This window comes from Haliaeetus albicilla, chromosome 1 (assembly GCF_947461875.1).
Source record: "Haliaeetus albicilla chromosome 1, bHalAlb1.1, whole genome shotgun sequence".
NCBI lineage: Eukaryota > Metazoa > Chordata > Aves > Accipitriformes > Accipitridae > Haliaeetus > Haliaeetus albicilla.
The window spans coordinates 6,774,986-6,792,625 of record NC_091483.1 but is presented as its reverse complement, the minus strand read 5'-3'; the positions used below and the strand labels follow the sequence as shown (position 1 = coordinate 6,792,625).

At 52.5% G+C, this 17,640-nt stretch overlaps 1 protein-coding gene across 1 annotated transcript; it reads left to right on the top strand.

Moving 5' to 3' along the window:
- Positions 1-135: 135 nt before the first annotated feature.
- Positions 136-13,499, top strand: PARM1 (prostate androgen-regulated mucin-like protein 1). Its single transcript, XM_069770758.1, has 4 exons — positions 136-281; positions 11,071-11,778; positions 12,550-12,628; positions 13,227-13,499. Exons 1-4 carry the CDS (start codon positions 230-232, stop codon positions 13,309-13,311), a joined length of 924 nt encoding a protein of 307 aa, XP_069626859.1. The 5' UTR covers positions 136-229; the 3' UTR covers positions 13,312-13,499.
- Positions 13,500-17,640: the final 4,141 nt, after the last annotated feature.

Genomic DNA, 17,640 nt, shown 5'->3' with positions numbered 1-17,640 from the left:
CTCTACCGATGCCCGGTACCCAGCTGCCTGTTCCCTCCATCCTACACCCGGTGCTGCATCCCGGCGGTCCCCGGTACCGGCAGGTGCCGCTGTGCGCCCGGGGCTGGAGGCGGACGGGGGGAGGCGGCGGCGGCGGCGGCGGCGGCGGCGGGGGCCGGACCGGGGCGGCGGGGAAGCGGGGCCGGGCTGTACGTCCCTCCCCGCCGCGGCTGCCACCGCCGCCGGCACCATGGGCTGCTGCTGCCGCCTCCTCCTCTCCCTCCTCCTCCTCCTCCCGGCAGGTAAGTGCTCGCCGCCGGACCGGGTTGAGGGGTTACCGGGGAGGGTGGTGTAGTACCGGGGACCTCCGGTACCGGGCTGGGAGCGATGCGATAGGGGTGGGAAAGGCACCCCCCCCCCCCGCCCCAGTTGCTTTTAAGGAGCTTTTATCGCTCGCCCCGGCCTTGAGCGGAGGCTCCTGCTCACCCAGCACCTGGCACTTTCCCCCACCAGCTAAAGGCATCTCCCTCTGCCCCCCCTCGAAGCAGTATCTACGTCCCCATTTCACTAAAACACCCGATTTGACATCTTTGCCCCCCGCTAAAACGGTCAGAGGAGACAGTTCGGTCCCTGGCCGGTGCGACAGCGAGCACTTTCGCATGACGGCACGCACAGGTTATCCCTCCGTCCAGGCTGGGTTTTTTGAATAAACAACACCAAGAGCTGCTTGCTCAGAAACATGAAAAACACACTTGCATAACCGAGCGACGGGGATGCGCACAGGGAGAAATACATCGGGCAAAGCTGCTGGTATTAAATTGCTGTCGGTGTGCAGCAGAGCAGCGTGAGGGGACAAGGCTAAGGGAGGTTTTGAGCTCCCTGCGAAAGCCTGCAGCCAGCAGCCATATCCCCAAAACAGCAATTGGGGAGGCCACGTCTGCAGGAGCCGCAAACCATCATCCTGGACCACATTGGCTTGTGGGAGATCTTCCCCTGTTAAGTGCCCCCACTAGCGCAAGAGGAGGGAGAGCTGGCTAAATCCTTCTCCTCGTAAAGGGGGAGTTTGCCAACAAGCTCTCGTTTCTGTACTTTCCAAGCAAGCGCGTTTGGGAAGGACGGGGATGAACCTACATTTTGCTCCGCAGGGATGCTGCTCGCCTACCTTTGTGGCTTCTGCCTGGCCCCGATTCGGCCACCGCCTCGGCAAGCCGCTCGAAAGCGGCCAGCCGCTGCTGGGAGTCAGCCCTTGGCCGCTTTGGGGTTGGGAGGCGGGTTTTTCCCAGCACCCAGGCCAAACCCAAAGCTGTTCCCACGACCATCCCTCTCTAAAGCACCAACGCCAGTGAGGCTTGGCAGAAGAGCGGGGAAAGATTTCCCTGGAGTACGGTCCCGTGGCTCTCGGGCTGCTCCCAAGCACCCCCAAAGCCCCAAATCTTTCAGATGCTTTCTATGAGTTTTTTGTGCCCATAGAAATAATACTTAATATATCTATTTATTACCCACGAGAAAACAAAAAGCATGACGTAAATATGCTTCGAGCTCATTCTTCAGGACTTAGTGATAGAGAGGACGTCACTGGGCAGGAGCAAAATAAGATTGGGCTTTGCCTGGCCACATAATGAAATAATAGCATCTTGCATAAGGAAGTTTTTATCCTATTATTACTTTTTACGCTGGATGTAAATTCAAACCTGCTTTGCTTTCCTGACATGATGCCCAGCCCCATACGAACACTGAGCCTGCTTTCCCCTTTAGCAATTCACCCTGTTCCCCAGCTGAGACATTTTAAAGTACCTGCAAGAGGCAGCTTTCAGCTTCAAAGGCTTTGGGTGCTTCTGCAAGGAGCCTCTGGGGAGGAAAAGCTGCTTTTTGGGGGTCTCGCAGCTGCTTTGAGCTGCCATGGAGGAGAAAAAGCTTTGAGCTCTCCTGGCCTCACTCCCCCGTGTGCGAGCTGAAGGACAGGGAAGATGGGTAGTTAATTATCCTCTCTCTCAGCCCAAACGAGCAAGCAACAGCTTCGGCTTCTAATACCAGAGAATGCTCAGAAATTCCTCTGCTGAACCCCATTGCTTCCCCTCCTGGGCAAGGCTGGGATGGGGCTGCTGCGTGTTGAAAGCTGCACCTAGAAGCAGTAATTAGCAGCTAGCCAGGAAAATTATTTAGCTGGTGCGTTGTCAGTTGGGCAGAGCTGCTGTCTGCAACACGCCTGGCCGGCTCGAGAGCCATATCCAAGATATTTGCTTGCAAAAATGTATTGTGAGGGGGACCGAGCCCAGCTGCACGGGCAGACAGGTAGGTCCGCCTGCCAGCCTCCCAGCCCAAAGAGCCGACACATGTAACATGCCAGGGAAATAAGCACAGCGCTGCATATATTTGCCTCTTTCAAAAACATAACGTGCAATATCTAAAGTATTTTTTATTTAAATCAAGCAAAAATTATTTTAGAAAGAGCTGGCGCTGTAAACTACTGCTCTTAATGAGGGCAAAGCTCACCAAGAGGAAAACTTCCCACACTGCCCAACAGCCTCATTATGTCCAGCAATCAGCTAAAGCCACCGTGTGAGGTGACAGCCTGCCAATGCCCCCCAAGAGGGACACAGGGCCCTGCCAGCCAGGGCTTCTCCAGGAACGCAGAGGCTTTCCGCCCCAGGTCCTCATCAGACACCTCTGGCTGCATGGGTTGACCGGTAGCCACAGGTTGCTTTGTCACTCTCAGAAGGAAAAAAAAAACCTCTGGAGTCTTCCTCTTCACCTTCTTTTCTGCTATAATTTCACTGCAAGTTCAGGAGCCAGTGCTTCAGGAGTTGAATAATTAAGCCCCACTCAGCATTGCAGGGCAGGGGGAAACATCACGTTTTCTTTGCATGGAGGGTGGTGCGGCCACCCAGCTCTGCGGCTGCTGTGGATGAGGGGGGGGTTGTTGTGCAACCGACAGCCCTTGCTGCTGTTCCATTTGGACATTAGGGCAGATGGTGGCCAGAGGACTTGGACACCCACCCCAGGCAAGAAAGGAGCTGGTCATAGGGAACGTGCAGGCAACCATCTTTATTTTACAAGTTGCCAGTATCATTTTTAGCTGGGAAGAGCAGAGACCACAGGATGGTGAAGCTGTCTGCCTGGTTCCTTGAGAGCAATTTGCCCACAAGAGCTTTCCTCAGGGTCTGAAACACAGACAAGAGCAAGCCAGGCCCCCGTGTTAACTCTTCCCCCCATGCAATGGAGAAGAGCAGCTGCTGCTCCCAATCCAGGCCATAACCCACCAGCCAGCTGAAGACCTTGCTTGGAGCCCCTCCTTGCCCAAAGCCCCCAACTTTTTGTGTTGGGCCACATGGATTTTGCTCTTGCCTTTTGCAAAAGGCGGGCCACGCATCTACAAGAGATGCTGGTAAAACCCCTACGTCCAGGGAGGTGGATTCCAATGGGTTTGCTCAGCAGCAGCCCCTGGGGGGCTACGTCCTCAAGGAGGGCTACCAAGGGACATCCCCGAGGTGCCCTGGCCAGCTGCGTGTTTGGGACAGCCTCTCCCCCAGGGATGGGGCTTCTGGATGGTGAGGAATACAGAGACAGCACATTGATTTCCATTGCGTAACTCTTTCTCTTTGCTACGGAAAGCTTCAGGCTTCGGAGCAATTAGACTTAAACCACTTAACGACCACGCAGCAGAAGAAAACTAATAACGCAGGAAGTCAGCTCGGCTCAGCAGTAAATGAGAGCAACTGCAGATTTATTTGATCCGATGGCCTTGGCTCCTTTATGGAGTTATTTGATAGCTTTGCCTTTTACCTGTTGATGTTTCTGGCCCCCGGTTTTCTCCCTTGGTTTCCTCCTCCTCCTCTCACAACTGGTTTTATACCATTGCCAACACAACCTGGCATTGAAAAGAAAGGTGATATAGCAGGAGCTGAGCTGGTAACAAGGAAGCAGCACATGACCCAGGGGTGCCCAGCACCCCACTGCTGTTGGCATTATAGGTCACCGGCAGGCACATGCAGTGCTGAAACTTTGCTACAGACCTGGAGAGCCACCATGTTGGCCCTGGTTTCCTCATTGAGGCTCAACGGCAGCCAGAGATGTCCCCAAGAGTTACCATTTCCCAGTACCAACCCATCTGGGTGCTCCCTCTGGGATGGCATGGGAAGCTTGTTGGGTTTGAGATGGAGCTCAGACCCTGCAGAGCTGCTCCTGGACCACCCCGTCATCCTTATTTCTTGGGGATAAGAAGGCAGGGCTCTGCAACAGTGCCCTACAAGAGCAGAGCCAAGTTCAAAGCCCAAGGCAACCACCACATCCTCCTTCTTCCTTCTCCCATATCAGTACAGAGCTTAATCAGACCCTTGCTTACTGCAGATGGGGCCCTCCAACCAGAGGACAGCAAAATGAACACCACCAAAGCCCAAATTACACGGTGACAGGGAAGGCGAGGCAGCCCAGTGCTGAACAGCTTGAAAAACAAGTTGAACCCAAAGCAAAAACCAGTTTTATTTTGTTTTAGCCACCACAAGGAGACCTTTTGCTGTGCACAGCTAGATACTACCAGTTTTATAGCCAAGAAGCAATAGCACAATCAAAGTTACACCTGAGCATGAGCAAGGGGGAAGGGAACTGCAGAAAAACAGCACAAGGTATGGGAATCCCCAGCCACAGAAACCAAAGCCAAGCCAACAAGGTCATGAACAGGAAGTCCTCACCCTATATTTAAAAATAAATTGTTTTACTGCTCTGCATCATTTAACCTGGTAACAAACCAACGCATGCTGCAGGACCAGAGGAGTCAGGGCTGCTCTATCATCATTACGTGGTGAGAAGCAGCATAATATAGGACCCACAAAAGATCAAAGAAGATTAGGCACTGCCAAATACATCACCCAGCATGAGCCATACCAACTTACCTTGGCTTTTAAGCTCTAGTTGCTCCCCTGAAAAAGTTCAAAGAAGAATTCTCCCCTGTGCATGTACTTTCCCTCACTGTTACCATACTTTACAATTAATTATCCATAATGTTTTTCCTATATTCTCAACAATACTATACAGAAAGGACACAGCTCCAGCTACCAGGTTTTATGTCAGAGCCCCCCACTGTGCTAGTAGCACCGACTCACCCCGACAAGCCTTACCTGGGACCCCCCACCCACGCACCCTCTGCCCATTGGGCTGGGACCTCCATTTAAGCTTGGGCTCAGGTCCCAGCTCCTTGTCTCTGTTGTGGGGTGGGTGTATGTGTCTATGGTGTTGGGTGGGGTTTGGATCTGTGCTGTGCATAGGTTATCTTTATCCTGGTTTTTTGGGGGGGCGGGGCTGATGTTCTGATTCTGCTTCTAATTGTTTTCTGTGTTGACCCCAAACTTAATGTATCTCCTTGTCTTGAGCAGAGGATGGGGTTGTATCAGCATCCTTCTTTGCCTACTCAGGATAAGTCTTGTGGGTATATAGTGAGTTTATTATGGACTTTTGCCTTAAAAAAAAAAAAAAGTACAGTGCTTAGATATTGTCTTGATTGTATGTTTTTGTTAGTGCCTGCCCCAGAAGCAGTTGCAGAGCCGGCATGGCAAGTGGTACCCAATGAGCACAGTATGTTGTGGGTACCCAACAGACCTCCTTGTTGCGGTGGCTTATTCTTCTTCCATCGTTACATTTCTTGTTCAGAAAGGGTGGCTAGATTCCTTGTGTAACTACAGTCAGGACAAGCTGCTGGGAGGGAGAAGAAATAATATCAATGTTGTAGAAACTTATATTATCTGTGGGGCCTTGGCAGCTAGAGGACCATCACCAACTGCAGCTGTGGCACGGGTGCCTTAGTTAATTCAGGTTGAGAGCAGGCGTGTGGTGTGTTGGTTGGGTCATGTGGACCTTCTGGTGGTTACATCAGATGTGATGAGTCACGAAGCAAAGCTCGTTAAAAGCTCCATCTCTGCCTTATCAGTAGATATTTGTTTGCTGTGGCATGGCTGCTCCAATCTGATGTCATTCACTTGGGCTGGAGAAGTTCTCTTGTTTTTTATGCTGCGTTTCAGCTGGCAGAACAATTTTAAAAGCTTGCTGCAATTGCTTCTGGAGTGCCTGAAAGATGCATTGCTGGAGAGGCTGCCAGGTCGGGCAGCTGTTTACCAAGCAGAGCACAGAAATGTTCAGCTTCTGCAAGGGTGAGACCTCTACCTTTGTCTGGCTTGCAGAAGGCAGGAGAACAGCATGAAAATAGGAGAGGGAGATGGTCCATCAGGTGGATGGTTCATTCCTTGGGTTGGCAGGTGGTTAGGGTTAATATTCCTTAAGAGCAAGATAGTACAATTATAAGGATTTGGGTTTTTCTTTTCTTGGCTGTTTCCCATACTCTTAGGGGAGACAACCTGGAAAAAGGATCTTTCCAAGCGGTTACCTTGTCCTGGCAGTTCCCTGCCCGCCTCTGCTCTGAGCTGGATTCTAGCGGGGTGGTCAACTGCCTTAAGTGGATTAGATGGGCAAATTCCTCAGGGCTGAACTATGCTTGGCATCCTTTGATAGCTAACATCCTTCAGTCCTTCTGACAACCCTCGTTTGAGTTTTTTTAGCCTTTGAAATCATGTGGTCCTAAAAGAAGTTTTCTAGTGTTTTTTTGTCCCTTATTCCAGTGCACTGCTCTGGTTCCTGCTGACAGCTGGAGCTCCTACAGACCACATATCGGAAAAACAAGGAAACCCCCACCTTGGCTGTTATTTTCCTTTTCGGATGTGTCAGTAGAGGACTGGGCTGGCAGATGAGCTGGGTCCTCTTCTGGCCCATGCACCTGCGGGACAGGCTGTCCGTGACCTGGGTGCAGTGGCATGAGGACATGTGGACCTACCAGCCAAGGGGGTCCTCAGCCAGGTCCTTCTTTGTCCCCTCATCCTAACCCAGTTCAGAAGCAGCCTGCATTGCCTCTGGGATCCTGGCTGGGCTTTTCCTGCGGTGCGAAGGGGCACAGCCTGTGCATGAGGGGGTGATGTGCTGTGGGCGAGAGCTGGACCCCAGGGCAGTTGCTTGGTCCCAGATAACCCGATGGAAGTTGATGGCTTGGGGGAACAAGAGGATAGCAGAGGGCTGGCACAGGTGGGGTTTGTGAGCAGAGATGAATGCAGCATTATCGATCTGGAAACCAAAGCTTGGCTGGCAATGACCGTGCGGGAGCAGGGGGAGATGGGGAAAACCAGGGCTGAGCTGAGCAGCGTGCTGCCTTTGGCTGTGCTTGATCTCCTGGGAAAAGTCCCTGTGACTTGTGACCTGCTTGGCTGGGAGCGCTCAGCCAGCAGCCAAGGATTGTTCCTGCATCCAGTTTTGGCTCATCCTCTGAGTTTATACCCCTTAGATATTATCAGAAACTTCCTGACTCATCCTGGGTAGCAGTATCGCCAGCTTTTTGAGGTCCCTATTGGTTTGCCCCCAAAGTTCAAGCAACGGGGGACACCGGAGTGGCTTTGCAGAGAGGTGGTAAGCTGCCTGTGTCCGAGAGAGTGGAAGCATCTACATTTACAGAGAAGTAATAAACTTTCAAGGTGCTACCAGCCCTGGGAGGGTCTTGCTGCGCTTGATGTAACAGCAACATGTTGTGCTACGGGCTGCAGAAGCTGTCTGCTACACGTTGGAGAAATTGCAGATTTGAACTGCTGAGGTGTGATGCAGGAAGGCTTATTTTACAGAAATACAGATATTGAACTCTAATCCGAAGAACACCAAGGGCGAAGGGATGCTCGGTCCAGGTTTGTCAGCACTTCCAGCACCCTCTGCTACCACGTGGCAGCTGATTTCTGCCCTGGCTTAGCCACCTCCAGCGCAGACCTCTTAAAACAGTGGATGAGTTTTCTGCTCAGGGCATGCAGGAGCTGCAAGCTGCTGCGGCGATGCAATGTCGGGTCCTTCAGGCAGCGTAGCGGAGGTTGAGGGGTTTGCTGTTGCAATAGCACTTGTGGTGGTGATGCCTTGCGTCACTGCTGGTGAGGGAGGCTGACTTGGTGTCCGCGTAGCTTGTGAGTGTGGGGAAATAATCCAATTATCTGTAATCAGAAGCGCAGGTGCAGGGAGGCTGGTGGAGCTGGGGCGGGGAATGCTGGGCCAGAGTACTTGGGTTCTTTGCTTATGCCTTTACATCAACTTGTATTGCTGATATGCCTTTCCACCTGTGCATTTCCAAAGCAGACCCTCTGCTCTCTGGCAAAGACCTTGTCTCCTCTTGCATAAGCCCCAGGATGGCTGCATGCTGTTAAATCCTTGAGAGAGACCCTGTTGGTCAATGCTCCTCGTGAATCCAGCCAGGGATTTTGTGTCCCACCTTTAGCCGTGAAAACCAGTGGACTGTGCTCTCCCGGAGTTGTGGCTGATGGCACCTTCAGCTCTTGCTATGTGGAAAGTTGTGGACTAACAGTAACTGCTAGAAATGGCACTTTCACCTCCTTTCCCTTAAAAAAGGAGATGTGGTTTTGGTGGCCTGCCTTCTTTGTGCTCTACCACCTGCCCCCAAAGTGAGTCTGTTGGGAAGACCATATGGGGATGCTTCAACCCAATCAAGAAATGGCAAGGGGTGGTGGTGGTGTGGGTAGCAGTTTAAAAGCAAAAAGGGCACAAATCAACCACTTGAACCTCAATATCAACATGTTGAAGAGGCAGGTTCTTGCAGCTTGTTTCTGGCCACTGAAAGCAATGTACCGAATGGTGTTGGTCCCTAACAGATGTTGCTGCACGTGCTTTGTAGGTCCCACCACACTGGCAAGGGACCTGCCTGTGCTGTAGGGGACCAGGCACTTGCTGCCTGAGGCACATCAGCGTGGAAAGCTATGCAAGGCGACAGAGCAGCACAAGGAATGTTTGGTTTTATGGTGTTGCAGTCCCTGAACTGAGCAAGGGAGGGGAGCCACCAGCTTCTGCAGGAGGGGACAGGAGGAGCAGGGACCCACTGGGTTTGTTGGATGGGGCCAAAGCTGTGGGCAGGCTTTGTCCTGGTGACATGCTGTGGGTGAAGCCAAGCTGTGAAAACCAGTGCATTCATCTGAACTAATGGCTTTTAAGCTCAGGATTATCACAGTAATGCAGCTCAAGTTTGCACGCCAGTAACTCCCAGGTATTAACCAGGAAGCCTGAGATGTAGAGATCTTGGGATGAGAAGAGATCAGAGTGCCCTGTTGACAGCAGAAGCTTTGCAGGACCCTGGTGTGCTTTGGAAAGCTGAGAAGGAGGAGGTGGGATGCCTGGGTGCTTCCCTGCTGCTGTGGTTGGGCTGGGTGCAGAAACCATTGGTGCTGGGCCAGGTGGCTTATTTGGTAACCAGACTCCAGCTTGTCATCCATCTCCTCTCCCTTATCCTATCAGCCTCGCACCTCAGCAGACCGAGGGCCTGAGGAAGATGAAAGCTCAGAGACACCTCCAAGTGCCTGTCCCTGTGAGAAGAGCACCCATGGCCTCGGTCACACTTCCCAGACCCTCCTGCTTGGGAAATGGGGCCCATCACAGGGGTATCTACAGTGCCAGGAAAAAATTTGGGTTGAGTGTGTCAGGGACTTGTGCTCCTAAATGAAACCATGCCCCAGAGCTGGCTTTAAATCCCTGGCCAAGCACATGTTTGCAGTTTCTAGACAGAAAATACCTTCACGAAAGGTGTGCTACGTACCCAGCGCTTGCTGCAGTGAGCTGGAGGTCCTTAGCTGAGACATCCCTTCTGCTGTCCTCCACTGAAGGTGTGCAGGTTGAGTGAAGCTGTATTAGACACCTGCAGCCTTCTGTTTGTACTGATGGCTGAAAACACCCAAAAATATGGTTAGTGAGTCCCTGCTCGCCAGGGTCGCATCCCACCATTTCTATACACAGATGTTAAGTGTTTCCATCTCTCCTTCAGCATGAGGTGCTGTCTGTGCCCTGGGAGACTTCTGGCTCTCCTGGCCACTCAGCAGCAAGGGGTGTTGCATGGCCCCTGCTCCCAAATTTGAGTCCTTCCCAAGCCAGTGTTTCTTGGTGCAGCTTTATGTGCAATAAGAATCGTATGATGGGCCAGCAACAGCTCTGTGCTGTCTAAAACATGTATCTGGTGCAGGTTGTGTCCTTTCTCACTACCTTGGGTGTCACCTGCACGGGTGGTATTTCAGTTTGACTTTGAGGGGGGAGAGCAGATTTGGCTGTGGTGGTTGACAACATCTCCTTGGGGGATGGCGTGTTGATGGGGAGGAGAGCCTTATGTGCCTACCAGCAATGTCCAGCCATGTATGATCTGCAAGCTCCTGCTCACGAAGAACTACCATCATGGTTGTCTGTGCTCTCACTGCTATTGTTTCCCCCTTAGATAAGCACCAAGCTCCTGTCTCTGGAGCTGAGGTGGGAGTTTGGCTTCAGGATTCCCACAAAATCAGCATTTTGCTGAGGTTTTTTATTTTGTCCTCCACGCTCATATAATAATTAGTTCATTGTGGGTTGTTTGTACCAGAGCAAGTTCTTGTTCTTCCCAGTGCTGGGCTTGGGATGCTCTGGGGGTGTAAATAAATGAATAGATGGGAATAAACATCCCTCCCGATGTCACTTAGTGTTGGCATGCTCTTCCCTTGGCCCGACTGTGCCGAGGGAGCTAGCTGCTAGCGCTGGCCCAGTGCTGAGCTTAGCCCTGGCGAGTCAAAAGGAGGAGGAGGGGAGAAAGCCCCAGCAGTCTCCTGGTGGGGATAGAGGAAAAAATGACTCATCTTCAGGCTAAGAAATGGAGACAAATGAATGAATGCACAAGGAAATGGGGGGAGAGGAGAAAGAAGGGTCTTGTGTTATCATTCCCAGCTGCGTGGCGGTTGCTGCTGAGGAGGAGCTTGCTCCCCTGCTGCTTTGCTGGCTGCTGGAAGAAGATGCTGGGAGGATGGAGCGTTTGGGGATTGGGGGGGGATCCCAACCTTGGGGAAAAATGGTGCCGACCCATGCTGGGGCAACTGATCTGGTTTAAACCTCACCTCTAGCTATGCAGGGGTATCTCCTGTCTGTTTATTTTAGATGGCTCTCAGCATTTTAAAAACAATAAAGTTATTTCCAGCTTCATTCCCAAACCCTTTAATGTTCACCCAAACACCAGGTTGCCCCAAGGATTTCCCCGTTATTAATACTTCTTTGTCTCACTCCTAGGACTGGGCAATGACTCCACAGCATTGCCCCTCGCCCCTGCCAGCCCTCCCTTCCCCTCGGAGGGGACTCCAGCGGGGCCGGGCTCCAGGGACGCGGCTGTCTCCGTGCCAGCTACGGGCCAGACCTCGCTGCCCACGTCCACGGGACCTGCCGGAGATGGGGTGTCCTCCGGGCTGGCGGAGGGGGATGGCAGGGATGGCCACAATGCCACCGCTGCGGCGGCACTGTCCCTTCCTCCTTCCTCCACCACTGTGAGCACCGTCACCATAGCAGAGAGCTCATCCGTAGCCTCCAACCCCAGCTCGGTGCCACCAACCTTGGAGACAGCCCCAGGTCTTCGGACAGCAAATACTGCCAGCTTGGCAAGAGGCACGATGGATTTGGGGGCAGCTCCCACCCCCACGGGTATACCTGCATCATCATCCTCCTTCTCCTCCTCCCTCCCCACCAGCCACCTGTACTCATCCCCCGCAACAGTCTTGTCCCCAACGCCCATCCTCATGAGCCCTGGCACCACACAGCCACCGACGCTGACCAAGGATGTCCCTTCGCTGGGGACGCTGGCCATGGCATCAAGCCTGGCCGCGGAGCCAACGTCCCCACCAGTGACTGTGACAAGCCCCACCGCAGCCGAGGCCGTGGCCACCGACAAAACCACCCTTTCCACCGGAGTCACAATGGAAGAGGTCCCGCGCGCCTTGAGCGCAGGTGAGTACCGCTGCTCTCCCTATGTGTATGTAGATATGAGGTCAACCTCAAGGTGCTTGGATCAGAGGGGCAGACCCCCCAGGTTGGAAGGGAAGAGGGGGTCAACTTTCTGCGAGTGGCATTCAGCAAAAGCTGAGCTTTCCTGGAGGAGCCTATGTCATCTGCTCCACCAATGGAGACGAGGAGTCGTAGACACCAAACCTCAGTTGCCCAGAGATGTGAATAAAATCCTTAGTTGCGAATTTGACTCAAAACACTTAAAGATGAGAGGAAACAAGTGCCTGGACACTGGGGGCAGCCTGACTTAGGAAGACGTGGGTTTTTCTTCTCCCTTCTGGAGAGCTCACTAAGCTGACACTAGCTTTCACCTGTAGTCTTCTGCAAGCTCAGATAGCTTAAAAGCACTTCATAAGGCCAGAAAAGGGAGGGATCTGGAACATTTTCTAGCCTTGGCTCAGCACTAAGTGCTGCCTGGTGCTGGGAGGAGCATCAAGGATCAAGTCCATAGTCCTCAAGCAAAGCCCAGCTGTGTTTTATCCCAAATCCACCTGCCTTGCCTCTACGGGAAGGAGGTCATTGCAAAAATATAGGTGTGCCCAGCATCCTCCACAGGAGCTTTGGGAAGCGGTGAGGGAATGTTCCCCCCCACCAGAGATGGCTGGCACGGGTGTATCGGGAACAGCCGGGGTGTGGGCTGAGTGCTATGGGGCCGGCGATGGGACTGGGACTCGGGAAGGCTGAGCGCTGCCCTTTCTGATGGACTTTCCGCAGGGAGCATCGTGGCCATAACGGTGACCGTCATCGTGGTGGTGGTGCTGGTTTTTGGGGCAGCGGCATACCTCAAGATCAGGTAAGGCTGTTTTCGGGGTGCCCCCCCCCACCTCTAAGGCTGCAGCCCCTGTCACCATCGCAAGGGTGATGCTCAGGGGTGAAGCCCTGGGGAGATGCTGTCCCCAAGCCTGGCAGGGTGACGTGCAGTCTCTGGTCCTAGCCAGCACTGCTGCATTTTCTCCCACATCTATATTAAAAAAGCAGAGTTTTTCTTCCTCGATTTACAACAGCCTCACTCAAATGCCGGAGACGCTGTTCAGCATAGTCATAACCAGTAATTATCCCTAGGGCAAGCTGCTGCCACGGGTCTTGCCGTGACTTAGACAATAAACAGCAGCACGGCCCAGCGCTCAGCATCTGTAATGAGGCTTTGCTGACAACTGAGTCGAGCAAAGGTCTTGTTTTAATTCCCTGGCATGTCCCAGTCTGGTTCAACGGGGGCAAAATCCTGCCTGCGCTTATTTTCTCTCCTGGTGCTTCCTACTAAAATATCCCAAAGTTCAACCTAGTGAGGACTTGCATGCATTTTTTTTTTTTTTTTGCCCCATGGTAAAATAACTGATAAATCACCAAAGCAATCGGTAACGCTGGGTGGTTTGCTTGCTTTCCCCTGGCAGGCACTCCTCCTACGGCAGGCTTTTGGATGACCACGACTACGGCTCCTGGGGCAACTACAACAACCCTCTCTATGACGACTCCTAGCAGGGACGAGGAAAAAAATAATAATAATAATAAAAAAAATCCTTAATTTATAAGTGCTTCTGCAGCAGAACATCCGCTGTCGAGGAGGTGCCCGGGCGCTGAGGCAGGATTACGGCAGGTCCGGCGGATGACAGGCAACCGGTGGGTGGGTGCGTGGCGCCCACAATAAACCTGAATTTTGGCCTTTGCGTAGGAAACTCTGGGTCCTGGGGCACGTCGGCCACTTGGTTTGTACGCAAGGGAACCCAAGTTCCCCAGGGGTAAGGGATGGGGGGAGGTAAAGGGAGAGGATGGAGGTTCAGCCAGCACCATGGCATCCTTTGAAATGTTGCTGCCCCACGGCTCGGGGACGGGGACACGGGGGCTGCTGAGCCAGACCCAGCAGCGGACGGGGGGTCTCCCATGCTTTCACATGCCCCTTCCTCCAAAATCACCTCCCTGTATCGCCCCGCTGTGAAATCCTTCACCTTGCCTCGCCAGGGACCACAAGCAGTTACAGGGCAGCTCCGTCACCGCTCCCTTTCTCTTCCTGCAGGTGCTTCTGTGCAGGAGCTCGTCATTTCAGTTTTTTCCATTTATTTGTGGTTTTTTTCCCCTCCAAACATAGGCTGGGAGCCCGTGGGAAGGTGCATTGACCACCCACTCTCTTGGGCCAAGAGGTGGCCCATTTCACACACGTGGGTGCTTGCTCCACAGCTTTATTTTTAATCCTTGAAAAACTTGGCTGCTAAAACACAGCAAAGTGGTTTTTTTAATCCCCAATTTATGCATTCAGCTACTAGTGTGCAAAGCCAGGGGGTGGCCAATGGCAGGGCTGGTTTGGGGAGGGGATGCTCACCCCAGCCCACATCCTCTTGTTCGGCCACTTCTACCTCTGGCTAAATCCCCGGCAGTGAAAAGCAAAGCCCGTGGCTCGCATGACCTTGATAAATAAATTGACACTAAACGATGCTGCAAAGGTTTGGGGCATCCCAGCAAGCCCCCAGAGCTGGTCACCATCACCCCGAAGGTTGTAGATCAGCCTCTTCCCAGGGACCCTCAGCAAGATAGCAGCATGACCGAGTTTCTGGAGGAGTTTTGGGAAAGGCAGCAGCACCCCTGGGCAGGTAGAGATGTGCCCATTTGCAGCAGGTTATGTCCCTGCTTTTAATTACTGACTATTTTCTTGCATGGGGAGGGCATGGAGTTCATCAGGGTATCCTCCAAGATACCTCCTCACTGAAGCCCTGAAGCAGGAGACAATTTGCTGCTATAGGGAGGGCGGCTAAGAAGAAGCCGCCATTCCCTATGGGATGTAAACAGACGAGGCAGGAGAGGCTCAAGCTGCCATCTCACCCGAAACGCAGGCGTTGGTTTGCTTCAGTTTAATCGGTGTCGGCGGCGCAGGCTGGGAAACAGGCTCTGCTGTTCGCCCCGGCTGCTAAACAAAGCGTCCTGGGGAACATCAAAGCTCGGGGCGTTTGCATGATTGCTTCCCACAACAGATGCATCATCTCTTGATTTTCATCGAGCCAGCATAATAAACGCGGCCAGCACCGTAACAGCCACCTGAAAAGGTCAGGAGAAATAAGGACACCTCCTCCAGCTCTGCTTCCCCAAAGGAAATGCAATCATTATGCATTTTCCTTTTCCTTCCTAGCCTCTTCAGTGGCCAGTCCTTTCACCTTCTTTTTTAAATTACAACTTCTTTTTTCTATTAACATTAGTCCGGTGGCTGAAGCCTGGCTCAACAGCAAGACTTCAGTGTGGGATTTGCTGGCACTAAACCTATCTGCTAAGGTGCAGATACCGCGCTCTTCCTCACCCTCTTTTAGTTCAAATGGGGGAGAAAAAGGGAATAAAGCAGCAATCGGTCACTGCAACTTCAAACCGCAGCCAGCCCAGGAAACTGTTGGGGCTGGGAGCATATATAGGGCGAGATTTATGGTAGGACTACTCTGTATCCCATCTCTGTCCTGGGACACCATCCTGCCAGCCGCTAGCTATTCCCACCAGGCTCTGGAAAGAGAGGATGCATTTAGGGAGGCAGGGGAGGAGAGGGGAATGCGATGCCGAGGTGGGAAGCACAGCGGCGGTGCAGGCTCTGAGGATGCTCGGGACGAGGAAAACTCCTTTTCACCTTTTTGGCAGCCAAGAAGTAGTGAATTAGGCCACCCCAGCTAAGAAAAACCACAAACTAAGTAAAAAAAATCCCACCCTTCTCTTGAAATAAATTGGACCATGCGGTGCTGCACTCGCCCTCCCCGAAACCATGCAGAAAAGGCTCTCCCTCACCCCTGCTAGCAAAAAGTCACCCATTGGGGAGTTCGTCTGCTTTGCTCGGCTTTAAAACCCCTCCTGAGCTACAGTTCAGTATTGTCCAGCAACAGCAAATAGCAGGCATTAAAAAAACCCCAAGCTATTAAAAAAATCACTCACTCTGCTCAAATGCTGCTGCTCAAGTGAGGGAATAAAGGGAGAGGAAAAGCCATCACCTTCACTTAAAAAAATATAATCCCCAGCGGAATAAATTCCTTTCTCATGAAGGAGAACAGAAATTGGGTGTCATCTTCTGCAGGACACTGTGAGTGTTTAGGAGGAAGGTTTGGCCAAGAAATTAAACCAAACCTTATCAGCGTGGGCTGATTTCACACGCAAATTCACACTTCATCTCTGCATCAGCGGCGAAAACCAGAGACACTGTCTCATCCCCAGCACCACCGAGCTGTGGGTCTCACGTGGGGTCCACTCTCCTGCTCAACCCTGCACTTGGATGATTAAAATGAATTAATCTCTCTTGTCTACAATGCAAGGAAGAGGCTGTACATATTTTTAGGGTTATCCTGGCATGAAAGGGGATTCCTTGCTTCCCGCAAGAGCCTGGGACCAGGAGCCATCACCAGTGCCTTTTCTTTGCTCCCTGGCATGGTTTAAGCAGCAAGGCAAAGGCTCTGCCCTAAAGCACTCACCTAACAGGTAAGATAAAGAAGAAAGGATGGACATCCCACCTCCACACACGGCTCAAGCCTCCCAGCCCATCACCCGGGCCTCAGGCCTGTCGAAAGGGAAGACACACACCGCTGGAGACCCTCAGTGAGGTGCCCTCTCCCCTGCAGCCAGCCATGAGCCTTTCTAAAGACATTTACACAGCACCTGAGCTTCAGCTTTATTTCCCCCTCTAGTGAAAAAGGGCTTCTTGCAAAACCGCTTCTATTTTTTAATGGCGCTCACTGCTGCGGGTAGAGAAGGCACTGTGAGGCCGTTACCCACTGACTACAAGCAGCAAATCATAAATGAATATATCACATTTGTTCCCGTAGTTTGGAATCGGAGCCGAAAACAGTAGGCTGGGTTACGTGCTGTGGTACCACCCCCGCGACTCAGAGAATCCTCCTTAAAATGAAAGGGGTAAGCGAAGCTGAGCCAGGCTCCCAGTTTGGGGCCAAAACCAGCTGGGGAAAGGCTTGCCAGGTTGGCTACCGCAAGATACACCCCATAAAGCTCCAAGGCATCGCTGGGTGAAATCCAGCATCGGCCTCGGATAAAAGCTATGGGGTGCAGAGGCAGGGACTGGGACTGAGGTGCAGAGATGCCCTGACACTGCCCGCACGAGGATGGTGCAGGTCAGCCCTCTGCACCGCCACAGGGATGTTAAATACATCACTTCACAAAGAGTAAAGAGCTAAGTGTTTTTTCAGCTAACCCCACGTAAAGCCCAGAGCTCTCCCCAATCCTCTGCAAGGCACGCCGGCTGCTCCACTGAACTCAGACAGCCCCATCACAGCCCGCCTGCCCAGAAACATGCGGCTAAATTCAGCTGCCTGCTGAATTTGGGGACTTCAGGGGTACCAGGAGATCAGGTCTGCTGGAGGAAAGGTGCTGTGCAGGCAGCTCCGAGATGAGGTGGACGAAGCCAGTGCCGACATCGCACCAAAGGGCTTTCCTGGGTGACCCACGCCACAGATACACCAGACTTCCCATTTCATTTATTCATGATGCATCCACCCTGCGACACCAATTATGCATTTATGTCTACAGCACTGTACGCCAGCAAGGGCCAAGGCGCAAGACAGCCTGAAAAATAACAGATACACTTGCCAAGTGGAAAAAGCATTTTATTATGGGGGGATAATGCCCTCAAAGGGACAACGCCTGTGTTCAAGGTGGTGGCTGCTAACACCCCTCTCATCTTCCACCTCAGACCCTCCAGTTTACACGGGGATTTCTGTCCTCCCACACTACTATGGCAGAGAAGGGGGAAAAAAACCAGCTAGGACATGCCCTAAAAATAGACTTTCTTTTATCCTTCTCTTTTTTTAAAAAAGATGAGGAAAACTCTCTGCCATCAGC